This window comes from Molossus molossus, unplaced genomic scaffold (assembly GCF_014108415.1).
Source record: "Molossus molossus isolate mMolMol1 unplaced genomic scaffold, mMolMol1.p scaffold_m16_p_10, whole genome shotgun sequence".
Lineage (NCBI taxonomy): Eukaryota > Metazoa > Chordata > Mammalia > Chiroptera > Molossidae > Molossus > Molossus molossus.
In genome coordinates, this window is record NW_023425345.1 from 108313113 (window position 1) to 108340171 (window position 27059).

The following is a 27059-nucleotide window of genomic DNA, read 5'->3' on the forward strand; positions in this document are numbered from 1 at the left end:
AACTAAGCTAAATTAAAGATACTTACAAGATTTTATATCAGTGGATAGACCTGAAGATATTAGACTAAGTGAAATAAGTCAGACAGAGAAGGACAAATATCATATGATTTCAGTTATATGTGTAATCTCAAAAACAAAACAAAACAGATTCATAGAATCAGGAAACACCCCTGGCTGGTTTGGCTCAGCGGTTGCAGCAACGGCCCGCGGACCAAAGAGTCTCGGGTTTGATTCCAGTCAGGGACACGTGCATCAGTTGCGGTTTGGTCCCCAGCCCTGGTCAGGGTCGTGCAGAAGGCAACCAATCGATGTATCTCTCTCTCACATTGATTTTTCTCTCTTTCCCTCCTCGACTCAATCTGCAGATAAATGGGAAAAAAGAATCTTTAGGTGAGGATTTAAAAAAAAGAGAGAGAGGAAGGGCAGGTTGGGGGGCAGTTAGATGAAGGGGATTAAGAGGTAACAGGGTGGGTAACAGGGATGTAAAATACAGTTTAAAGAATATAGTCAAGACTTCTGGTCAGGATGGCGGGTAGGTAAATGCGGTCTCTCCTCCTCCCACAACCACATCAAAGTTACAACTAAACTACAGAACAACCATCATTGAGAATCGCCTGAAATCAAGCTGAATGGAAGTCTCTACAACTATGGAATTAAAGAAGAGGCCACATGGAGACTAGTAGGAGGGGCAGAGGAGCTACAGGCTGGTCCCACACCCAAGTGTTGCAGATAAAAATCAGGAGAGACACCTCGACTGTGAGGGTCCTCTCTGAGGAGTAAGGGGTCCCGGTCCCACACCAGGCACCCTGCTCAGGGTCCCAGTGCCAGGAAGAGAATCCCCATAACTTTGGCTGGAAAAACCATCAGGAACTAAGGCTGAGGGAGACTGAGGCTTCTGGAGACCCAGGCAGCTCCTCTTAAAGGGCCCGCCCATGGAATTACTCGGACTCACACCCTCCAGACTCCAGCATGGGGGAGGCAGCTTGAAAGGCACCAGACACATACAGGGAAGAACTGAGTTGCTTGGCACTGTAGCAAGGACTGCAGAGGGGGCTTTCTCCTGGACAGACATGCTGTCAGAGGCCTTTGTTCCTTTGGTGAGCTCTTCCCTGGGGTAGCAGACAGACGCCATATCTGGGACTTCAGCCACCTGGCTCACACTATTTGCCCCACTTTGGCGATTCACTGAGGCCCCGCCCCACCCAACTTTCAGGCCCACCCAAACTGTTGCCAGCTGCTTTACCAAAGGATTGCCCTGTCTTGGATCCTGCTTCAGGTTTTCCTAAATTTTTTCAAACAAGCGGCATCTGGTCTCAGATAGCCCCATGCCTCTCATTAAGTAACACATAGAAACAAACACCAGCCAAAATGAGGAGACAAAGAAACAGCTTCCAAATGAAAGAACAGAACAAAACTCCAGGAAAAGAACTAAGCGAAATGCAGATAAGCAACTTAACAGAGGCACAGTTCAAAATACTGCTTATAAGGATGCTCAATGAACTTAGTGAGAACCTCAGTGAACTTAGGGAGGGCCTCAAGAGCATAAAAAAGGACCAGTCAAAATGAAGGATGCAGAGTCAGAAATGAAGGAGGCATTAACTGAAATAAAGAATAATTTACACAGATTCAATAGTAGAGTAGGTAAAGCGAAGAAGCAAACCATCGATTTGGAATATAAGGAAGCAAAAAATACCCAATCAGAACAGCAAAAAGAAAAAAGAATCCAAAAAAAAATGAGGATAGTGTAAGGAGCCTCTGGGACAACTCCAAGCATACCAACATTCGCATCTTGGGGGTGCCAGGAGAAGAGAGAGAACAAGAAATGGAAAACCTATTTAAAACAATAACGGCAGAAAACTTCCCTAACTTGGTGAAGGAAACATACATACAAGTCCAGGAAGCACAGAGAGTCCCAAACAAGATGAACCCCAAGAGGCCCACACCAAGACACATCATCCTCAAAATGCAAAAGGTTCAAGACAAAGAGAGAATCTTAAAAGCAGCAAGAGAAAAGCAGTTAGTTACCTACAAGGGAGTTCCCATAAGGCTGTTAGCTGATTTCTCAAAAGAAACTTTTCAGGCCATGAGGGAGTGGGAAGAAATATTCAGAGTGATGAAAACCAAGAACCTACAACCAAGATCACTCTATCCTGGAAAGCTATCATTTAGAATCGATGGCCATATAAAGACTTTCCCAGACAAGAAAAAGCTAAAGGAGTTCATCACCACCAAACCATTATTATATGAAATGTTGAAGGGTCTTTTTGAAGAAAAAGATCAAAAATATGAACAAACAAAATGGCAATGAATACATATCTATCGACAATGGAATCTACAAACAAAATGAACAGGCAGAACAGAAACATTCTCATAGATACAGAGAACATTTTGTTGGTTGCCAGATTTGGGGGGGGGGTGAAAAAGGTGGAGGGATTAAGTACAAATTGGTTGTTAGACTGACAAACCTCAAAGGGAAGGGGGTGTGGGGGTGGGAAGAGGTAAACCAAAGAACTTATATGTATATATGCATAACCAATGGACAAAGACAACATTGTGGGGAAAGGCAGGAGGGCAGTGGGGTGTGGAGGAGGGCATCAATAGGGGTAAAATGAGGAACATCTGTAATACATTCAACAATAAAGATAATTTTTTTAAAAAAAGGTACATTTAAAACAAATATATAGACAATATTTTAATAACTTTGCATAGTGGCAGATGGTAACTAGACTTATTGTGGTGATCACTTCATAATGTATATTAATATCAAATCACTATGATGTATACCTGAAACTAATAGTATATTGTATGCCAGTTATAATTCATGTATTTGAGATGGGGTGAATGAAATTGAATCTACAGGGTCTTTATGTTTAGGCTTAGAATTCTCTGGCTTGTAACTTTTCTTTAAAGATTTTAGTTAAAATTGCCAAACTTTTATTTTTTAATACATACTTATTTGTTTGTTTTGTCTTTCAAATGATTTTTTTCTTAATGGAAGTCAAGTTTTACCAAGGAATATAGGTACTAGTAATGTTTCTTCCTTGCTATAGGTAAGACTTCAGTCAAGAGGCTGACAAAAAAGGTAAGCAGTGTGTGAGCAGGGAGAAGTTCTCTGTTTTTTTTCTATGATAGAAAATTAACTTTTATAAGTTAAATTAAAAGATTTTAATATGTGTATATTCAAAGGATATTGAGGATATACTGGCAGCAATCCAAACAACTCGTTGTGGATCAACGTTTTTTAGAGACCTTGGCGATAAAGGTAATTTTGATTTGTTGTTAAGTTTCTACTTACATGTTTTAATTAACCAAAGCATTATTAAGGAATTACGATATGAGGTTTGCAGATGTGTGTTAGAGAAATACAATGGAGCATGTTATAGCATCATGTTCTTTAATAGGTGGTTTTAAATCATAATAGAATACTTATCAAGTAGGAAATAACTTTGTCATTCCCTGAGCAATTACAAATAAATTATTTAAGTATCGATTTTCATTAATGCCTAGGAGGAAGGCAGAGTATCTAAAATAACAAGAGAATGCCTCAAAAAGAATCCATATGGAAAAACTATTAAGGTTTCCGTTGTTTCATAAATAGCAAAAGGTAGTATATATTCTTGAAATTAAAAAATAATTTTACCCACCATGCATTATAAAAAAAGGAAATTGTAGCCCTTGCCAGCATGGGTGGGTTGTTAGAGCATTGGCCACACATCAAAGGGTTGCAAGTTTGATTCCCAGTCCAGGGTATATACTTGGGTTGCAGGTTCAAACCCTGGCCCAGATTAGGGAGCATGCAGGAGGCAACCAATCAATGTGTCTCTCACATTGATGCTTCTTCCTCCCCCACCCCTTTCTCCTTCTTCCCCCATCTCTTCCACTCTCTCTAAAAATCAATGGAAATATATCCTTGGCTAAGGATTAAAAAAAAAAATGTGCCCTGGCTGGTTTGGCTCAGTGGTTAGAATGTCAGCCCATGGACCGGCGGGTTTAATTCTGGTCAAGGGCATGTACCTCGGTTACAGTTGGTCTCCGGCCCTTGTTGGGGTTGTGCAGGAGGCAACCAGTAAAGGTATCCCTCTTATATCACTGTTTCTCTCTCTCTCCCTCCCTTCCACTCTTTCTGAAGACAAATAGAACAATATCCTTGGGTGAGGAATTTTTTTAAAAAAAGAAATTGTAAGTCATAGTTACTATGTATTTTTTAAACCCGAGCAGAATTCTCCATATAATACCATTCTCAAAGATGTACTTAAATTATAAGACATGTTGTAAGATATATTCTTATGACAAATGTGGTAATTTCTCTTTGGGGTACAGGGTTCTCCAAATTGCATTCAGTGACAAGTCATATTTGATAGTGATCCCAATTTTTAAATATTTCCAGAGAAGCATAGTAACAGAATTCAATAATCTCTTCAAGTATCCCCTAAAGATATTTTAACAAATTTTTAAATATAAATTATTTTAAATACTTTTCTATTTGACATGCACTTGTTGTTTTTAAGAATAGTTTATTGATTTTTAGAGAGAAAGGAAGGGAGAAGAGTGAAACATCCATGTGAGAGTGTAACATAGACTGGCTGCCTCCTGCATGCCCCTACTGGGGATCGAGCCCACAACCCAGGCATGTGTCCTGACCAGGAATTGAAACAGAAACCTTTCTGTGCACAGTGCATGGGTCAACGCTGAACCAGCCGAGCCACACCGGTCAGGGCAACATGCAGTTTTGAAATATTCATTTAACAGCATTTATTTTACAATTAGATATGACAAGTGTGTGTTTAGTTGTTTCTCCTATAAATATTCTGAACTGTCAGTAAATTTTAAAAAGCATTTTCAGAGCGTAGATGCCTAGAATGCTGTTGTACAAATAGCTTGTCTATGATCTATCTTGAGAGTGTAAGGTAATCTTTTTACCTTGTCTCAACTCTGAGTTTATACAAGCTTTATATTTACATAGGTATTTCAACGAAAGACTGGAATTTTATTTTTCAAACAGCTCCCCTGTGGAAAAGACACGCACTTATGTCTAGAGAAAGGAAACATGAGGTCTCCTTTTGGCACCACGTCCACCAGCGCAGTCTAGCAGTTTGGCCATTTCTACTCATTGCCATATTCCTTTGAAGGTTAGAAACAGTTATTCACTCTTTTGTGAGGCTGCCAAGGCATGAAATACTTTATTCCTTCAACTAATATTAGAGTACCTTTATATGAACACTGAATAGTTTAAAGAAAACATATCAGAAGACTTACTGTATAGAATTTTTGTTAAAGACAAATGCACCTGCTTCAAAATCAAACAACAGAAAAGTTAGTGATGCAGCCCTGGCCGGTTTGGCTCAGCAGTTAGAGTGTCGGCCTGCAGTCCTGAGAGACCTGGGTTCGGTTCCCGCTAAGGGCGCGTACCTCGGTTGCAGTTTGTCCCCGGCCCTGGTCGGTTGTGCGGGTGGCAGCCACTCGATGTGTCCCTTTCACATCGATGTTTCTCTCTCTCTCTCTCTCTGTTCCTCTCTCTCCCTCCCACTCTACCTGAACAAAAAATGGAAAAATGTCCTTGGGTGAGGATAAAAAAAAAAAGAAAAAGAAAAGTTAGTGATGCAAAAAAAAAAGTTATCTTTAAGACATATGCCTGGATGACATGATATTATACATAGAAAACCCTAAAGACTCCATCAAAAATCTACTAGACTTAATAAATGAATTTGGCAAAGTAGCAGGATACAAAATTAACATCACGAAATCAGCGGCATTCTTATACACCAATGATGAACTCTCAGAAAGAGAAACTGAAAAAACAACCCCATTTACCATCGCGGCAAAAAAATTAAGATACCTAGGAATAAACTTAACCAAAGAAGTAAAGGACCTATTTGCAGAAAACTACAGGACATTGAAAAAAGAAATAGAGGAAGATATAAAAAAAGTGGAAGCACATACCTTGTTCATGGATTGGAAGAATTAGCATCATTAAAATGTCCATATTACCCAAAGCAATCTATAGATTCAATGCAATCCCCATCAAAACACCAACAACATATTTCACAGAACTAGAATAAATACTTCAAAAGTTCATATGGAACCAAAAAAGACCCTGAATAGCCACAGCAATTTTGAAAAAGAAGGACAAAGTAGGTGGGATCACAATACCAGATATCAGGTTATAGTACAAAGTGACTGTAATCTAAACAGCCTGGTACTGGCACAAGAACAGGCATATAGACCAGTGGAACACAATAGAGAACCCCGAAATGGACCCAAGGCAATATGCTCAATTAATATTTGACAAAGGTGGCAAGAGCATACAGTGGAGTAAAGACAGCCTCTTTAATAAATGGTGTTGGGAAAATTGGACAGCTACATGCAAAATAATGAAACTAGACCATCAACTTACACATACACAAAAATAAACTCAAAATGGATAAAAGACTTAAATGTGACCCATGAACCTATAAAAATTCTAGAAGAAAATGTAGGCATCAAAATTTCGGACATCATACGCAGCAGAATTTTTACTGATACATCACATAAGGCAACAGAAACGAAGGAAAAAATGAACACATGGGACTATATCAAACTCAATAGCTTCTGCACAGCAAAAGAAACAACCATCAAAATGGAAAGGCAACCCACTGTATGGGAGAACATCATTGCCAATGATACATCAGATAAGGGGTTAATTTCCAAAATATATGGAGTACTCATACAACTCAACAAAAGGAAGACAAAGAATCCAATTAAAAAATGGGCAGAGGAGCTGAATGGACACCTCTCTGAACAGGACATATAAATGGCCAAGAGACATATTAAGAAATGCACAACATCACTAATCATCAGAGAGATGCAAATTAAAACAACAATGAGGTATCACCTCACACCTATCAGAATGGCCGCCATCAACAAATCATCAAACAAGTGCTGACGAGGGTGTGGAGAAAAGGGGACTCTAGTACACTGCTGGTGGGAATGCAGACTGGTGCAGCCACTATGGAAAACACTATGCTGTTTCCTCACAAAATCAAAATTTGAACTTCCATTTGACCCAGTGATCCCACTTCTAGGAATATACCCTAAGAAGCCTGAAACACCAATCAGGAAGAATGTAAGTACCCCCATCTTCATAGCAGCACTATTTACAATAGCTAAGATCTGGAAACAGCCCAAGTATCCATCAGTAGAGGAATGGATAAAAAAGCAGTGGTGCATATACACAATGGAGTACTATGCAGCTGTAAGAAAGAAAGATCTCTTATCCTTTGAGACGACATGGAGGACCTAGAAAGTATCATCCTAAGTGAAACAAGCCAAACAGAGAAAGACAAGTATCATATGATCTCACTTATTTGTGGAATATAATGAACATAACAGTCTGAGGAACGGGGTAGTCCCAGAGACGTGGAAGTGGGGTGCAGACTGACAATCCCCAGAAGAGGAGGTGATGGGGGAGAGATAAACCACAGAACTTATATGCATGTATTCATGAACAATGGACATGGACAACAAAGCTGGGGAATGGGCGGGTAGGGGGTACCAGTGGGGGAAAAGGAAAAACATTTGTAACAAAAATAAATTAATAAAAAATAAAAAAGAAGTAAGCAAAGTGGAATAGACATTTCTCCAAGGAAGATGTACAAATGGCTTATTGGCACATGAAAATATGCTCAGCATGACTAATCATTAGGAAATGCAATCAAAACTACAGTGAGCCCTGGCCAGTCAGTGATTGGAGCGTCGGCGTCGGACCAGAGACTCTGGATTCATTTTCCGCTAGAGACACGTACCAAAAAAAAGAAAAAAAAACCACAGTGAGATACCACTTCATACCCATCATTTGTGCAGCCACTATCGAAAACAGTATGGAGGTTCCTCAAAAAATTAAACATAAAATGATCATTTGATCCAGCAATTTCACTTCTTCATATATACACAAAAGAATTAAAAGCAGAGACTCAAACAGATACTATAGTACACTAGTGTTTGTAGTGGCATTAATCACAGTAGCTAAAAGGTGAAACAGGTGACAGGTGAACAAACTGGTCCATTCATCAGTGGAATGGTATTGTACCTTAAAAAGGAATGGAATTCTCACCCTGGCCCGGTAGCTCAGTTGGTTAGAGCATTGCCCCAATAAGCCAAGATTGGGGGTTCAATCTCTGGTCAGGGAAATTAGTCATGCAAGAATCAACCAATGAATGCATAAATAAATAGAACAACAAATCAGTGTGTCTCTCTCCCTTTCTTTCCCACTCTCCTTCTCCCTCCTACCCTCCCTTCCTTCCTCTCTCTCAAGTCAATAAATTAAAATAAAAAAAGGAATAGAATTCTGATAGATACTACAATATGAATGAGCCTTGAAGACATTATGCTAAGTGAAATAAGCCAGTCACAAAAGGACACATACTGTATGATTCCACTTATAGGAGGTCCTTAGAACAGAAACAAAGTTGACTAGAGCAGGAAAGGTCTGCTGCTGTGCTGCAGCAGGCAGGGCGGTGTAGCGCAGGAATGTAAACACATGCAGTACCTATTTAGTCAGGGGCACTGACCTATTTTTCCTTAGATTGTCAAATAGAAGAATAGATTGTCAAACAGCCAACACAACACTAGCTGTCTGGTATGAATGAATCAAAAGTATACCTTTTTTTTTTTGGTCAGATCAGCAAAAAGTATAATATATTTTTTAGTGTGCCGTAGAATTTTAGTAATCAGTTTATGTATGCCACGAGATGGAAAATCGTTAGACTAGAGGTTGTGGGTCAGAAGAAAATGGGGAGTCGTTGTTTATGGGGGTTTTTGTTCTTGATGATGAAAATGTTCTGATAAATGGTTCACAAAACAATGCGAATGTACTTAATGCCTGGACTATACATTTAAAAATGGCCAAAATGGAAATGTTATATATACAGTAAACTCGATTTTGCAGACCTCAATTTAACAGACTTCAGATTTAACAGACAAAATTTCTGATCCATATGTCATATGTGAAAATTAGCACCCTGTTAATTTTAAAATGCTTTTAACCAAGATTTGCTTATTAATTAAATTAACAGGTTATTTTTTGTTATTAATTCACTGTTATTTTTAACAAATTTTAACAAATAGGTGATATGTTGGAAAAAACACTAGTAATTTCACTGGCATAAATAAATATTACATATCTACAACTATAGTCTACAAATTTAAATCTGAGAATCACGACTCATAAACAGTGTTTGGCAAATGATTAGCATGTGATCACACCACATCGCTCCCGGTAACTGGGTCTGTTGTCTTGGGGTGTGACTTTCTGTAACAGTTTTAACATGAGCCAGTGGATGTTCCCACGTGTGCTAAGCCATGTCCCAGCCGTGTGCATTTGTTTACTTGTGGTGACAGTTGAATGCACACTTTTGCTAGGCTAGTCAGTATAAATTTAAAACTACAGTAATACAGATAGAAAACTTCTCTGTGAAAGTAAACCTTTCATGCATACTTAATTTTAATTACACAAACATGTCTACATAAGTAAAAACAGGTAAATAACTAATTTGCCAGTTTTTTAACATACACATTAGGAAAGCCTACTTTCTTATATAATGGACTTTCAGTTTTAATGGACACCCCCTCGCCCAAATCAGTCCATTATATTGAGGCTTTACTGTATTTTACCACAAAAAAAGAAGTGGCTTGAGATCTGTCAACCAAGTGAATCCTGATTTGAGCACACTTAAAAAATATTTTTCTGAAACGGGTGTTTGTAACACGGATTTTAATTTGATGATAATAAGGAATTTTTGATAATTTTTAGATGTCAATATATTTGGGAGGAGGGAACAGTTCTTTTGAGATAGAGTCTGGCCCTGGCTGGTTTGGCTCAGCGGTTAGAGCAGCAGCCCACGGACCAGAGAGACCCGGGTTCAGTTTCTGCTAAGGGCACGTACCTCGGTTGCAGTTTGTCCCCAGCCCCATTTGGGGTCGTGTGGGTGGCAACCACTCGATGTGTCTCTCTCACATCGATGTTTCTCTCTCTCTCTTCCCCACTTTCTCCCTCCCACTCTATCTGAAGATAAATGCAAAAAAAGTCTTCAAGTGAGGATTAAAAAAAAATAGAGAGATTGAGTCTGAATTTTCTACTATGAAATAATATGACATATGGGCTTTGTTTCAAATTCAGTAGGCGGTGAGGGAAAGGGAGTGAGAGGTATAGATACAAGACTTGCCTTGAGCTGATAATTACTGAAGCTGATACATATATAATTGTTCATCATATTATTCTCCTTACTTTTGTATATGACTAAGGTTTCCCATGATGAAGATTTTGTTATTTGTTTTCTATTTATTTATTTTTATTGATTTTTATTGAGTTTATTTTGTGACCAGACACCTAGCCTCAGTGATGCCCAGTTTAATCCAGGGCTTAGGCATCACCAGTGTTCATCCTTCAGGCCTAGCAGTCAAAGACTGTTCCGTTCTTGGGCTGTAAGCACTGATCTCCGGCAGTTCCAGGACTCTCTCCGTGACCTCACATCCTCAGTGAAACATTCTCACATCATCCAAGCCCAGGGGGAAGATGAAGTGAGTGATCCAGCCTTCTCTGCAGAAATCCCACTCTGCTTGGCCCAGCATAGGTCATGGCTCATCCTTCAGTGAGCCCCTGCAGCCAGATAAACACAACCTGCTCATGAGCTTGGCTCGGCCATCCCAGCACCAGCTCTGCAGATTACCTTGACTGCCCAGACCAGTCAGCCTCTGCCTCCAGAGGGGACCTCTTGAGCCCTCTCGCCTGAACTGCACGTTGTAGAGTGGAGTGCCCAGAAGAAAATTAATATGCCACAGGGATTTCATTTTAAATAATACAGTTTGACCCTTGTATAACGAAATCTCTCTTATTCTACTGAATTTATAAATTTGCTTACTTGAGATGTTATGAACAGTAAAATTTGAATAGAAGTTAGAGTATCATGCAAGTAAAGCCTTAAGTGGATACTTGTATTTCCTAGCCAGCAGCCATTCCCCCTCCTTACTAGTAATAGTAATCTGTTAAAACCTAGTATCATTTTTAAGTATTAGTACTGTACTTAACTCTATTAGAAAAGTTTTCCACTGTACCAAACAGAGGTAATTTAAAGTAAAAATGTGTTTTTAATTAGGTGACGTTTCCATATACTATGTACATGATTATTTCTAAACCATCTAAAACTTATTCTGTTTTTATTTTGTCTCTTCCAGGGTTAATTTCATATACTGAGTATCTTTTCTTGCTTACAATCCTCACTAGTAAGTATCCCACATTTTTTCCTCAACTGTCATGTGGAATTATCTATGATTAATGAACAGAGTTTTGAAAGTTTAGTATTTATGTCTTTTAATTTTTAATTTATTGATTTGAGAGAGAGAAATATCAATTTGTTGTTCCACTTATTTATGCATTCATTAGTTGATTGTTTTTTAAAAATGAATCTTTATTGTTGAAGGTATTACAGATGGTTCCTCCTTTTTCCTCTCATTGACATCCTCCTCCCCGTTCTGTCCCCTGACCCCCTGTTGTCTGTGTCTGTTGGTTATGCATATAAGTTTTTTATATATCTCTTTCTGCTCCCCCACCTTCCTTGCCTCTGAGATTTGTCTATCTGTTCCCTATACCCATGTTTCTGAATCTATTTTATGTGTCAGCTTATTTTGTTCATTATATTCTACAAACAAGTGAGATCATGTGATAACTTGTCTTTCTCTGACTGGCTTATTTCACTTAGCATAATACTCTCCAGGTCCCTTCATATCATCTCAAAGGGTAAGAGATCTTTCTTACAGCTGCATAGTATTCCATTGTGTGTATGTACCACAGCTTTTTTATCCACTCATCTACTGATGGACACTTGGGCTGTTTCCAGATCTTAGCAATTGTAAATAGTGCTGCTGTGAACATAGGGGTGCATATATTCTTTCTGATTGATGTTTCAGGCTTCTTAGGATATAGTCCCAGAAGTGGGATCACTGGGTCAAATGGCAGTTCAATTTTCAATTTTTTGCAGAAACACTATATTGTTTTCCATAGTGGCTGCACCAGTCTGCATTCCCACCACCAGTGTACTAGAGTCCCCTTTTCACCACACCCTTCCCAGCATTTCTTGTTTGATGATTTGTTGATAGTGGCCATTCTGACAGGTGTGAAGTGATACCTCATTGTTGTTTTAATTTGCATCTCTCTGATGATTAATGATGTTAAGCATTTTATCATATGTGTTTTGGCCATTTGTATGTCCTATTTGAAGAAGTGTCTATTCAGCTCCTCTGCTCATTTTTTAATTGGGTTGTTTGTCTTCCTTTTGTTGAATTGTATGAGTACTTTATATATTTTGGAAATTAACCACTTATCTAATGTATCATTGGCAATGATGTTCTCCCATACCGTAAGTTCCTGTTTCATTTTGATGCTGGTTTCTTTTGCTGTGCAGAGGCTTTTTAGTTTTGATATAGTCCCATTAATTAATTTTTTTCTTTGTTTCTCTTGCCAAAGGCAATATATCAGTGAAAATTCTGCTTTGTGTGAAGTCTGCAATTTTGCTGCCTACATTTTCTTGTAGTATTTTTATGATTTCACGACTTATATTTAAGTCTTTTATCCATTTTGAATTTATTCTTGTGTATGGTGTAAGTTGATGGTCTAGTTTCATTTTTTTGCATGTAGCTGTCCAGTTTTCCCAACACCATTTATTAAAGAGGCTGTCTTTACTCCGCTGTATGCTCTTGCCACCTTAGTCAAATATTAATTGAGCATATTGTCTTGGGTCAATGTCTGGGTTTTCTGTTATGTTTCATTGATCTATATGACTGTTCTTATGCCAGTACCAGGCTATTTTGATTATGATGGCTTTATAGTATAACTTGATATCTGGTATTGTGATTCCTCCAACATTGTTCTTTTTCAAGATTGCTGAGGCTATTCAGGGTCTTTTTTGGTTCCACATAAACTTTTGAAGTTTTTGTTTTAGTTTTGTTAAGTATGCCGTTGGTATTTTAATTGAGATTGCATTGAATCTGTAGATTGCTTTGGGTAGTATGGTTATTTTAATTATGTTAATTCTTCGAATCCATGAATAGGGTATATGGTTCTATTTTTTTTTTATATCTTCCTCTGTTTCTTTTTTCAATGTTCTGTAGTTTTCTGAGAACAGGTCTTTTACCTCCTTGGTTAAGTTTATTCCTAGGTATCTTAATTTTTTTGTTGCAGTGATGAATGGGATCTTTCTTTAGTTTCTCTTCCTTAGTGCTCAGCACAGCAGTAGCCAGCAGCTCCCCCATCCACAGCACCGTAACCATCTTCCCTAAGTTTCTGCACTGCTGCTCGGATGCTCAGTCTCACTCCCACCCTCTCACACTCGCTTTCACAGTCGCTCACTCACTCACACTCACCCTCACTCCAGTCCTGCCTGTCGCCATGTTCCTTCTCCTAGTTGATCCTTGTATTTGCCCTGACCAGAGATCAAACCTGCAATCTTGGCGTATTGGGACAACATTCTAACCAAATGAGCTACCTAAATAGCCAGGGGAGTATTTATGTCTTATCATTAAAAATAGGATTGGCGCCTGGCCAGTTTGGCTTAGCAGTTAGAGCATCAGCCCTTGGACGGAAGGGTCTCAGGTTCAATTCCTGGTCAAGAGCAGGTTCCATCCCCGGCCCTGATCACAGTAGTTTGGGAGGCACCCAGTCAATGTGTCTCTCTCACATCTATGTTTCTCTCTCTCCTCCCCTCCCTCCTTTCTACTCTCTCTAAGAAAATAAATGGAAAAAGATCCTCAGGTGAGGATTAACCAAAAAACAAACAAAAAAATAGTATTGGGCCCTGGTCAGTGGGCTCAGTGGTTAGAGCATCTGCCCACATACAGAACCACACACAGTCAGGTTCGATTCCCAGTCAAGGGCACATACCTGGGTTGCAGGTTCAATTCCAGGCCCTGGTCAGGAGACAACCGAGTGATGTGTGTCTCTGTCTCTCTCTCTCCCCCTCCCTCCCTCCCTTCCACTCTTTCTAAAAATCAATGGAAAAATATTCTCAGGTGAGGATTTTTAAAAAATTTTTAATATATTATTGGTACCTTAGTTTATATTTAAAAACCCTCATTGACATTCTACAAAATTCCTGATCAGTAGTCTTCTACTGTCAAGTTCATGAAAATCAAGGAGAGAGAAACTTTCACAGCTTGGAAGATACTAGGAAACAACAAAGTACAACTTTTTTTGTATTTGATCTTAGAGTAGGAAAAACAGCCTTAGGCGGAAAACTTGGAAACCAGAATAAAGTCGATAGTTATGTTTAAAATGCTATACCAGTATTACTTTCTTAGTTTTCGTAAAGGCACTGTGGTTATATCAGATGTTGACATTGAGAAAGTTGATGAAGGGTCTATGGGAACTTGCCATACTATCTTTACAGCATTTCTGTAAGTCTAAAATTATTTCAAAATAGTTTTTTTTTAACTCTACTCTTAGAAAAGGAAATTAAAAGTACAAATCAATATGTAAATAGCCATGGTTCTATAAGAGTATAGGAAAGCTCAAGAAATAAAGTTCTCAAATTATTTTTTCTTTGAAGGGCAGCATACTTCATAACAGAACAGCACACCCATGGAAATGTATTAGCCTTTGAAAATCATCATTATGCCCGGCCAGTGTGGCTCAGTGACTGAGCATCAACCCATGCACCAAGAGGTCGCCGGTTCAATTCCCAGTTGGGGCACATGCCCAGGTTGTGGGCCCAATCCCTACTGGGGAGCATGGAGGAGGCAGCCAGTTGATGTTCTCTCTCATCGATGTCTCTATCTCTCTCTCTCCCTAGCCCTCTAAAATCAATAAAGAAAAAAAAAATCATTATTACAAGAAGAGATCACTTTTTTCTCTGTTTAGGCCTTCACTTATGTAGCTTCTAGTGGCTGATTTCATATTCAAAGATCTATTAGATCTACATGTAATTTGCATTTCACTAACATTTGACTACTCCTTTTCTCTGGATTGCAGAACCACATACTGGGTTTCATGTTGCTTTTAAAATGCTGGATGCAGATGGCAATGAGATGGTTGAGAAAAAGGAATTTTTTAAGGTAAGTAGATTTTAGTTATTTTTGGTTTATCATAAAGTACCTGGATATTTGTGTGATAATTTTACCATTTTCATAAAAATCAAAATTATATTCACTGTTTATATATCACATATCAGGAAATCATTTATACATTTAAAATATTAAATTTTTTCCCTGGCCAGTTTGGCTTAGTGGTTAGAGCATCAGCCTGCCAACTGAAGGGTCGATTTTCAGTCAAGGGCAGGTACCTAGGTAGCAGGTTGGACCCCCGGCTCCTGTCAGGGTACATGCAGGAGGCAACCAGTCAAATGTATCTCTCTCACACTAATGTTTCTCTCTCCCCCCCCCCCCCTTCCTTCTACTCTCTCTCAAAATCAATAGAAAAATATCCTTAGATGAGGATTAACAAAAAACAGTTAAGGAACAGAGCATAAGATTCCAAAAAGAAATGAGCTGAAGCATCCATATTTTTTAGGGTTTTATTTTTACGATTTCAGCAAATGATAATACAATATTAGCAAGGGCTTCATAGGTCTGTTAAAAATTATTCTTACACCACTCCCCAAAGAAAGGGATAAAAAAAACAAAAATTTACATCTTCATAAAAAATAGGGAAAAATGGAAAGCCATGATAGGTATAAATTGTGCCTATTTTCCAGGAATTTACTAAAGGCTAATATTTGAGAAGCTGAAAATATGTTTAAATGAAATTTCCCAACATATAACTCCAGGACGTCCAACCAGTAAATTTCACATCATTGCAGGAAATTTCACATCATTGCAGGAAAGTTGATGATGATACTAAAAATACCTCTGTGGCCCTGGCCAGTTAGGTTCGGTGGTTAGAGTGACTTCAGGTATTGGGAAATTTTTTTTTGTATTCCTCACCTGAGGATATTTTTCCATTTATCATTAAATAGAGAGGGAGGGAAGACGGGAGGGAGGGAGAGAGAAAGAGAGAGAGAGAAACATCGATTTGATAGAGCCACATCGACTGGTTGCCTCCCACACGACCCAACCAGGGCCGGGGATGAACCACAACCGAGATACATGCCCTTGACTGGAATTGAACCCATGACTCATTGGTCTGTGGGCCAGCGCTCTGACCGTTGAGCCAAATCAGCCAGGGCGGTATTGGGAAAATTATTTTTTATTTTTCAGATACAATTGAAGTACAATATATAGTATCAGTTTCGTGTATACAAATTAGAGGTTAGACATTTATATAACTGACAAAGTGATCACCCCGATAAATCTAGTACCCATCTGACACCATGCATTGTTATTACAATATTACTGACTATATTCCCTGTGCTGGACTTGACATCCCCATGACTATTCTGTAACTGCCAATTTGTACTTCTTAATCCCTTCATTTTTTTCACCCATCTGCCCAACCTGCCTCCCATCTGGCAACCATCAAAATGTTCTCTGTATCTATGAATCTGTTTCTGTCCTGCTTGTTTGTTCATTTTGTTTTTGGATTCCACATATAAGTAAAATCATATGACATTTGTCTTTCTCTGTCTGACTTATTTCATTCAGCACAATACCCTCTAGGTCCATCCATGTTGTTGCAGATGGCAAGATTTAATTCCTTTTTTATGAATCATATTCCATTGTATATATACACCACTTTTTTTTTTTTTAAGGCATACAGTTGACGGCAAGAATGCCAACTCACCAGGTGTTAGACCAACGGAGTCAGACTGGACCTTAGTTCAGTTTTGTCTAAGAAGAATTTCAGAGCCAAGACTAACTATAAGATAAAGTTTACTGAAAGTCACAGAGGTAGAGGTGAGCTATGGAAAAGAAGGAAGGGCCCTTGAGGCTTAGCATAAAGAAAGCAAGGTACACTTGAAACGGAGATTCAGCTGGGTGCATTTCAGGGAGCAAGAGTGCTGCTGCGCCAGTCCTGTGTCCGCCCATTCACTGATGGACACTCGCACTGCTTCCATACTTTGGCTATGGTAAATAATGCTGCATTGAATATATGGATATTTGTGTCCTTTTGATTGGATTTCTTCAGATAAATACTCAGAAATGGAATTTCTGGGTTCTTCTTCTCGTGTTAATAGCCTTTGTTTTAAAGTATGTTTTGTCTGGTGTAAGTATTGCTACCTGATCTTTGTTTTTTCCCCATTTCCATTTTCATGAAATATATTTTTTCATCCCTTTAAGTTTATTCTGTGTGTATCTTTCAATCTGAAATGAGTCTCATGTACACAGCATAAGTAAGGGTCTTGTTTAGTTATCCATTCAGCCACCACATGTCTTTTTTTTAATTTTTTTTTTCTTTATTGATTTTAGAGAGAGAGGAAAGGAGATGGAGGGAGAGAGAGAGAAACATCGATGAGAGAGAATATAGGTTGGCTGCCTCCTGCATGCCCCCCACTGGGGATTGCACCCACAATCTGTGCCTGTACCCTGACCAGGAATCGAACTGGCAACCTCTTAATGCATGGGTTGATGCTTAACCAGTGAGCCACACCAGCCAGGCTAAAGTTGTTTTAAATATGATAAATTTTTACTTATTTTTAGTACTTGATGTAGCAAAAAACAAAAGGAACCAGAAAAAAAAAATGGAACCTGTGCGAACTGTTGGTAGAATTGTAAATTGTAGCCATTATGGAACACAGTATGGAGGTACCTCCAGAAATTAAAAATAGAACTACCATATGACCTGGCAATTTCACTTCTGGGTGTTTATCTGAAGAAATCCAAAACTTTGGTTTAAAAAGACATATGCATCCCTGTGTTCACTGTAGCATTATGTACAGGAGCCAAGATTTGGAAGCAACCCAAGTGTCCATCCATCGCTAGAGGATTGTTTAAAAAAGACATGGTACATATGTACAGTTGAATATTTTAAAATATTCAGCCATTAAAAAAAAAAGAAATATTGCTGTTTGTGATCACATGGATGAACCTGAAGAGTATTATGCTAAATAAGTCAAACAGAGAAAGACAAAGACTGTATGATTTCACTTATAAGTAGAATCTAAAAAATAAAACAAATGAACAAACAAAACCGAGCAGACTCATAGATACAGAGAGCAAACTGGTGGTTGTCAGAGGTAGGAGGGTGGGCAAAATAGGTAAAGAGAATTAAGGGGCACAAACTTTTTGTTACAAAATAAGTAACTTATAGAAGTAACAAACAGCATAGAGAATATAGTCAGTAATACTGTAATAACTTTGGTGACAGAAGGTAGCTACACTTACAGTGATCACTTTGTAAATGTGTATAAATATTGAATCACTGTGTTATACATTTGAAACTAATATATATAATACTGTAAGTCAGTTATACTTTAGTAAAAACAAAAAAACAAAGGAGATCCATATTACCAATTTTAGGAACCAAAAGGAGATATCACGATTAGGGAGAAATGTTGGGTATTGAACTAGGCATTATATTATTTGATTGTCAACTTAAAAAATAAAGGATAGCCCTGGCCGGTTTGGCTCAGCAGTTAGAGCGTCGGCCTGCGGTCCGGAGAGACCCGGGTTCGGTTTCCGCTAAGGGCATGTACCTCGGTTGCAGTTTGTCCCCGGCCCTGGTCGGTCGTGCGGGTGGCAGCCACTCAATGTGTCCCTTTCATATCGATGTTTCTCTCTCTCTCTCTGTTTCTCTCTCTCCCTCCCACTCTACCTGAACAAAAAATAGAAAAATGTCCTCAGGTGAGGATTAAAAAAAATAAAAATAAAAATAAAAAAGGATAAAACAAATAAAGCCTTTCAACTTTTTTCCTAAAATAAGTAATGGGGTATGTTGAAAAGTTTGAGGGATTTAGAGAACTAAAGATAAACCACTTGCCTAAAATAAACATAGTAGAATCAACTAAATTTGAGATAATTAATTTGAAATTTAGCTGCAGCAATTTTTAAACTGTTAACAAAGAAATAGCCTAGAAAAAAACAGGTAAAGGATTATTTCCTAACTGATTTAAATTCATAGTTTGAGATTTTTGTCTGCATTTAATTTTTTTTTTAACTTTTTTTAAATCTGCTTTCCATGTGAGGATTGGTACAAATTACTCTAAAAGGTAAGTTTTTTAATATGCTCAGTCTAAGGGTACAATTACCAATTTATAATTGGTAGAAATGTAGGTCTTTAAATTGGTTTAATGCTTTATAAATGCAGAAAGGGAAAAGGAACAACATTTATATGATATAAGTAGCTTTTTGAGAGTTAAGTTCTTGAAAATGTGGCCACAAACTATCAGTAATACAGAAAATTATTAATTTTCTTGAATAATGAGGTTAAACATGAAGTTTTTATAGAGTGATGCCCTTAGAATATGCATATAGTAAGTGAGCTGGCTTTTTGTAGGAGGTAAAATGATCCATTATTAATAATAATGTTAATACCTTAATATCTATTTCTCCTGTGAGTCTTACATGATCTGAGAAAAAAACATAACATTAGTAGTTAATTTCAGTTAATAATTAACAAATAACAAATATATTTTATAACAACATAGCATCTGTTTTTTAGGTTGTTTCAAAAAATCCAGTAGACACACATCTAAATTCATGTTTGCCATCTTTTTAGCTTCAGAAGATCATAAGTAAACAGGATGACTTGAAGACAATAGCTAATGAAACAGAATGCCAGGTATGTACATATAATGTAAACATTTCCAAACAGACTGACATTTTATTAGGTTTTCTGTTCAGTTTGTTAAATAAGTATTTCCAAATACTTGGGGAAATTATCAGTAACTTATTTTTTCTAAATATTTTAAATAGATATGCTCCATTCATGTGGTGTAGACTTTAAAGGTTCACAAGAGTATATATATAGGATACAAGTTTTCACCATTTCTCCCTAAGCAATGTGTGCTGTTGCTTTCCCATGTATTCTTCCAGATATATTTTATGCATACATAAGCATATACATATATATAAATAACTAAATATATATATGTGTGTGTGTATATATATCTTTTTTCCATTTTTATATAAGCAGTAGTATACATACTATATACATACTCTCCCGTTTTTTCTTAATATATCTGAGTATCTCATTCTTTGTAATGGTTCCATAGTACTTTGATGTATATAACTGTTCCCCTTTTGAAAGATGTTTAAATATATCGTCTTTTGATATTACAAATAATGCTACAGTTAATAATTCTGTAATTATACCATTTTATACATATATGAATATATCTGAGGGATTTCACAGAAATTCAGTTGTTAGGTCAAAAGGTATGAACATTTATAAAATTCTGTTTACTGCTGGAGTCCACCTGAAGTACTTTGAGAATCACAACCCTTGGTTTTCCTCCTGCACAAAGGCAATTGTAGATGGTTGTTATGCGAAGTACAGACAGAGTGGCTGCCTTCCTCTTTCCACCTTTGTGTGGTGGTGGTTGTTACAAGAGCTTTTGTAGATACTGTCCTGAGAGTTCTAGGCTACAGGATCTATTTTTGTTCTTGGTTAAATTACTTGAAATTACCGTGACATTTTTCTAGGAACCAAACGTGAAAGAACCTGACATTAACACAACCCTTCAGATACATTTCTTTGGAAAAAGAGGAGAAAGAAAACTTCATTATAGAGAATTTCGAAGGTAAATGCAAATATTTATTCATTTAGGGAAATTTTATAGGTAAGAATACTGAGTATGGTTGGCCCTTAAACAATGCAAGTTTGAACTGCGAGGGTCCACTTACACATGATTTGTTTAAATTCATATACTTATATGTTTAAAATCCAAGTGTGGCCCTGGCCAGTTTGGCTCAGCGGTTAGAGCGTCATCTCGCGGACCAGAGAGACCCGGGTTTGGTTCCCACTAAGGGCACGTACCTCGGTTGCAGTTTGTCTCTGGCCCTGGTTGGGCTCATGTGGGTAGCGACCACTCAATGTGTCTCTCTCATGTCGATGTTTGTCTCTCTCTTCCTCTCTCCCTCCCGCTCTATCTGAAAATAAATGCAAAAAAAATAAATAAATAAATAAAATCCAAGTGTGAGTGGACTCACTTTGTTCAAGGGTCAACTGTACCCTCTTTTAGTCTTTAAAAAAATTACGTGGTGATACTTGTCCCATCCGCCTCATTCACACAGTGTGAGTAAATGTAAAAGTAAACTGAAACTAATGTAACTACGGTTCTAATAATCAGTTTTATACTAATCTAATAATGGAAAAGAGGCAAGCTCTAATCATGCAAATATTTTCCTTCCTAATCTTCTATTCTTTCCTCTTTTATTCACATTCGTATTCTTTCCCCTACATGAGAAGTCTGAGGTGGATCTGAGAGTTAGACGAGGCGTGTATCTGAAGCACACAGTGTAGTACACATCAGCACTCAGAGTGATTTTCAGAGGCTCAGCAGCTTGTTGCCCAGCTGCCAGGTGTCTCCTGAGGACTTCTCGGCTGTCCTTGGCTTCTTTCTGTTTGCATTTCCTCAGCTCTCTTTGTCACATCTTCTTCAATTTGGGGTGTCCTCAGTCTCTTTCCCAAAAGGTACCTCGATTCAGCATCTATAGAAAACAAATCAGAACTAAAAAAAGATAATTTTCTCCGTGTCTTTTTCCCCCAGGGATTTACTGCTTAAAATTCAGAGAGAAGGGTTGTTGTTTTTTAACTTAGAACAGAAAACTGGACACAATTTTATTTTTCATCATAGATGGCTAATTTTTAAAAATTTTGTTACCAATTTTGAAATTCAGTAGTTTTTAATAGTCATTTAAGACAAAATATTAAGCCCTGTCTGGTTTTGCTCAGTGGCTAGGACATACTAATGTCAAGTTTAACCAAACAGTATTCCAAACTTCTTGTCATGCAGTATTATTATAGAAACTTAAATAAATGTAAATTCTTCATTCACACAAAGGAATGTAGAAATTACTAGAACAAAACATTTCTTAGTAAATGTAGACTTTACAAGTCTGTTTTGTGCTCTAATTAAACAATAAATCTTCCAAGTCAAATTTCACTTTACAAAATATTGATGTTTTTATCTAATCTTTGGCCCTAGCAAAAATTGTCCCCCACCAAAAGACATGAAAAGAAACACAATCTCACCATCTACTTTTCCACCGTAAATTTTTATTACAAACTGGTAATATATAGAATATTCAATATGAAATAGGTTTATTCTGTAGTGTTGCCAATACACACTGAATTTAACGTAAGAAAAAAATTATCAGAAATATTTTAACTTTGCTGTCATTCCTCAGAATAGTTTAATTGATGTAATGTAGATAGATTTCTGCTTCCTGCAGGTAGTTAATTTTCCAGTTAGTAAAAGAATTCATATTTGCAAAATTGGTTAAGAATTATCCATGCAGTGTTGTCAGATCGGGCAGATAGCTGAGGAGATCAGAGGAAAGGCAGCCGATGGGGAAAGTGGTGGTGATCGGACTGAGGCGGCAGCAGTGCGTAGAGAGAGCAGTGCAGGAGTTTGGGGTTGTTGAGCGGAGGAGCTGATGGTAGCTGGTGATGAGAGCGTGCGAGGGAGGGGCCCGTGCTGTGGTTTCCGCCCGCAGCCCGTGAATGCGGGGGAGCCTGGTCACTGAGCTGGAGAACACAGGTAAGAACCAGTGGAGGAAGGAAAATGAGAATAGCTCAGACCGTGTGACACAAAGGGAGCAGAATCCAGAGAGCAGGGCCTAAGGAGAGAAATAAATACACGTAACTATACAGGTAACTTTTCCAAGGTTGGCTAAAAAAGGGAGAGAGAGCAGGCACTAGCCGGAGGGGAATGTGAGGAAGGTCTTCCTCGCCCATTAGATGACGGTACGAGGAAACAATATGGGAAGGAAGGGGAATGACTAGAGGAGATCCCTGCGGAGGAAGAAACAGGAACGGAGGTGGCATTCGGCCACCACCAGGGGACCTAGCTATGGACTGGAGATAAGTGAGCCGTCCCCTCTTCTGGGGGCTATCACATTTCTGTATCGATAGCAAAAAAAAAAAAAAAAGGTAATTTCCTAAATGATGATTTTTAACTTCTCTGGGAAGTTGGGGCAGGGTCATCTGCTGAAGACAGACAGAGCCAGTGGGGTGGATTTGTGGAGGGTGTGGAAGGCTTGAAATAGCCGAGGTGGAAGGTAAGAGCTTTCCACCCAGCAGCGCTGTTGGAAGGGTTGAGGGCCCAATCAAGGTGTGGCATGTGAATTTATGTTGGCGCCGCTATGTGCAGCTGTTGTGTGGTTGTTCCAGCTACACTTGGAGAAGGCCGTCCCAGCTCCAGGGGGAGGGCTGGGCAAGAGAGCGGCCGCAGCCATGGAGAGCCCCGCCGGGCTTGAGCAGGGTGAGGGGAACGCCGTGCACACGGGCCAGTGTCATCGCAGTGCTGCCTGTCCAGCGCCTCTGCCGCATGTGCCCGAGGGTCTTGCAGGTGGTGCTTCACCTGTCTTTAAAACTTGGGCCAGACCGCCTTCCCTTTCATAGCTGGGGCTTGGTGAGACTAAGGCACTTGGCTCGCGGTCATATCCCTTAGGCACTGAAGAGGAATGTTCAGATGCAGGTTTGTCCCAAAGGGTAAGTGGACACAGGTTTCTAAGAGTCCTACAGGTCCCTGGTGGGGGGGCACATACAGTGCATGGGCTTCCAGGGAGGTCGCACCAGACCTGGTGACCAGCGGGCAGGCATATTAAGTAGATATTACCTTGTGTCAAGAGAAACTTAGCAGTTAATGAGGGAGAGAGTATGTGGATAAACTTGTGGTTTGGGAGTTGTTTTCTGTTTAATTTGCTTTGTTTTTGTTTTATACTCTTACAACTAGTCATGAGCTTTTCCAGTGGAAATACCGCCTAGCCCTTTAAATAAAAAGTAAAGTAGCCCTGGCCAGTTTGATCAGCAGTTAGAGCGCCGGCCTGTGGTCCAGAGAGACCCGGGTTCAGTTCCCACTAAGGGTGTGTACCTTGATTGCAGTTTGTCCCCGGACCTGGTTGGGTTGTGTGGGTGGCAGCCACTCGATGTGTCCCTTTCACATTGATGTTTCTCTTTCTCTCTCTCTCTCTTTCTCTCTCTCTCCCCCTCCCTCCCTCTCTCTCCCTTCCACTCTATCTGAACAAAAAATGGAAAAATGTCCTCGGGTGAGGATAAAAAAAAAAAACTAAAGTAGCCCTGGCCGGTGTGGGTCAGTGGTTGGTGTCAGCCCATGCACCGAAGGGTTGCAGGTTCAATTCCCTGTCAAGGGCACATACCTGGGTTGCAGGTTCCATCTCTGGCCCCAGTCAGGGTCATGTTGGAGGCAGCTATCGATGTCTCTCTCTCTGTCTGTCTGTGTTTGTCTCTCTCTTTCTCTCTCTCTCCTTTCTTTCTCTCTCTTCTCCTCCCTTTCTCCCTCCCTTCCACTCTTCCTTCCACTCCACTCTTATCTAAAATCAATGGAAAAATATCCTCAGGTAAGGATTAACAACAAAAGGACCTGAAATATAATTTAAGTTTTGTCTCCTGGAATTTTTTGTGTTTATTCATTGTTATGAAATCAGATCATTTAAATGTGGAAATTCAGTTCTTTATCAGCATAGTATTGTTTAGGAAAGAAAGTATTGCTGCTCAGTCTGCTCAAGCAGCTGTGGATGGTGTTTACCCCCCATAAGAGTGCCTCTGTTTTATGGTTCTTTTTTCTCTTCTTTCCTATTTTATTTGGGGGCTTTTCTTTTGCATTTCTTTTCATTCTTTTTTTTTTAATCCTCACCCGAGGACATTTTTTGTTCCAATAGAGTAGGAGGGAGAGAGAGGAAGAGAGAGAGAAACATTGATGTGAAAGGGACACATCGAGTGGCTCTCTCCCGCACAACCCAACCAGGGCTGGGGACAAACTGCAACCGAGGTACGTGGCCTTAGCGGGAACCGAACCCGGGTCTCTCTGGACTGCAGGCCAATGCTCTAACCACTGAGCCAAACCAGCCAGGGCTCTTTTCATTCTTTTAAACTCTGATGGTTAGCCTTAGAAATTATGACCAGAAATAATCCCTGAGTTTATTTCTGGTGTGGTACATTTGACCTCATTTTTTTTAAATCCATTTTTAAAGCTGAAAATAATTCTCTGGCTTAAGATATATTAGGGAAATACTTAAGGGAAGAAAAACAGCCCTGGTCGGTTCGGCTCAGCGTGTAGAATGTCAGCCTGCAGAGCTGAGAGTCCTGAGCTCGGTTCCCGCTAAGGGCACGTACCTCGGTTGCAGTTTGTCCCCGGCCCCTGTTGAGGTTGTGTGGGTGGCAGCCACTCGGTGTGTCTCTCTCACATCAGTGTTTCTCTCTCTCTTCCTACCTCTCTCCCTCCTGCTCTATCTGAAGATAAATGCAAAAATATACTTGGGTGAGATAAAAAAAAAAAAAAGGAGAGAAAAACAGTCTCTCCCTGGCTTATTTGGCTCAGAGGTTAGAGTGTTGGCCTGCACACCAAAGGGTTGCGGGTTTGATTCTTGGTCAAGGGCATGTACCTGGGTTGCAGGTTTGATCCCCTGCCCTGGTCAGAATCCTGCAGGAGACAGCAAATTGATGTGTCTCTCTCATATCTTTCTTTCTCTCTCTACGTCCCTCCCTCTCTCCCTTCCTCCCACTCTTATCTAAAAATCAATGGAAAAATATCCTCAAGTGAGGATTACCAAAAAAAAAAAAATGGTCTCAAGTTTTCTTATTAAGAAAAATTAGGAAGATATTGATACTGATGTACTTTTTAGGACTGGGATTTTTTAACTTTCTGAAATACCACTTACTAGTTGAGAATTTTTTTTTTTTTTAATCCTCACCTGAGGACATTTTTCCATTTTTTGTTCAGATAGAGTGGGAGGGAGAGAGAGAGAGAGAAACATCAACTTGAAAGGGTCACATCGAGTGGCTGCCACCCACACGGCCCAACCAGGGCCAGGGACAAACTGCAACTGAGGTACGTGCCCTTAGCGGGAACCGAACCCAGGTCTCTCCAGACCACAGGCCAACGCTCTAACCGCTGAGCCAAACCGGCCAAGGCACTAGTTGAGAATATTTTAATTTCATGAAGAGTTTCCATAAATTCCAAGGTATGCTGGTAAGTACATCCGATGCTCAGCTCTCGGGGCAGACAGCCTGGATGCTAACACTTGAAGGTGATGGTGTGAGTACCCAGCAAGCCGCCTCACGCTGCCTAGCGTGGAGGCGAGGTGACGGCACAGCACCCCCGCAGCTGTGAGGTAGCGCCACACACCAGGCTAGACACCCGCAGAGGACAAGCAGTCCCCCAGGGCGGCGAGCCAGTCCACTGACTCGTGAGCGTCCGCACGTGTTCAGAGTGCGTCTGGCGGCCTGTGCATTATAAACCCTGCAGTCCTGCATTTGCGTATATTGTGTGCCAGGTTTTCACGTCATAACAAAAGATACCGTTTTAGACTTAGAAAGATCATTATCATAAAACATTCTTTTGTTTGCTTGGTCAGTGTGACTCAGTTGTTTGAGCTTCTTCCTGTGCATCAAAAGGTCACCCAGGTTGCTGGTTTGGTCCTCAGTCCAGGTGCATTTGGGAAGCAACCTATCTATGTCTCTTTCTCACATCAATGTTTTTCACAATCTCCCTCTCGATTCCTCTCGCTCCAAAATTAGTAAAAGAGCCTGGCCGGTTTGGCTCAGCAGTTAGAGCGTCAACCTGCAGACCAGAGAGTCCTGGGTTTGGTTCATACCTTGGTCACAGTTTGTCCCCAGTCCCTGTTGGGGTCGTGTGGGTGGCAGCCAGTCAATGTGTCTCTTTCACATCATTGTTTCTCTCTCTCTCCCTCCCGCTCTATCTGAAGATAAACGCAAAAATGTCCTTGGGTAAGGATAAAAAAAAATTAATAAAAGATAACATCAGCCCAGCCGGTATGGCTCAGGGGTTTAGCATAGACCCATGCACCAAGAGGTCTCTGGTTCAATTCCCGGTCGGGGCACATGCCCCAGTTGTGGGCCAAATCTCCAGTGGGGAGCTTACAGGAGGTGGCCAATAGATGTTTTCTCTCATCGATGTTGCTATCTCTCCCTCTTCCTTATTCTCTCTCTAAAATCAATGAAGAAAACAAAATTA

At 39.5% G+C, this 27059-nt stretch overlaps 1 protein-coding gene across 5 annotated transcripts in view; it reads left to right on the forward strand.

Moving 5' to 3' along the window:
* MICU2 (mitochondrial calcium uptake 2) overlaps window positions 1-27059 on the forward strand; it is a 125555-nt gene that overhangs the window by 80435 nt on the left and 18061 nt on the right. For 3 of the 5 annotated variants that reach the window (XM_036252665.1, XM_036252664.1, XM_036252666.1), the window contains exons 3-8: window positions 3051-3082; window positions 3187-3262; window positions 11209-11256; window positions 14996-15078; window positions 19616-19678; window positions 20542-20639. In XM_036252665.1, coding sequence (XP_036108558.1) covers window positions 3051-3082; window positions 3187-3262; window positions 11209-11256; window positions 14996-15078; window positions 19616-19678; window positions 20542-20639 — 400 coding nt within the window. The remainder of the gene's footprint in view (window positions 1-3050; window positions 3083-3186; window positions 3263-11208; window positions 11257-14995; window positions 15079-19615; window positions 19679-20541; window positions 20640-27059) is intronic. The other 2 variants (XM_036252667.1, XM_036252668.1) reach the window with 2 other exon arrangements.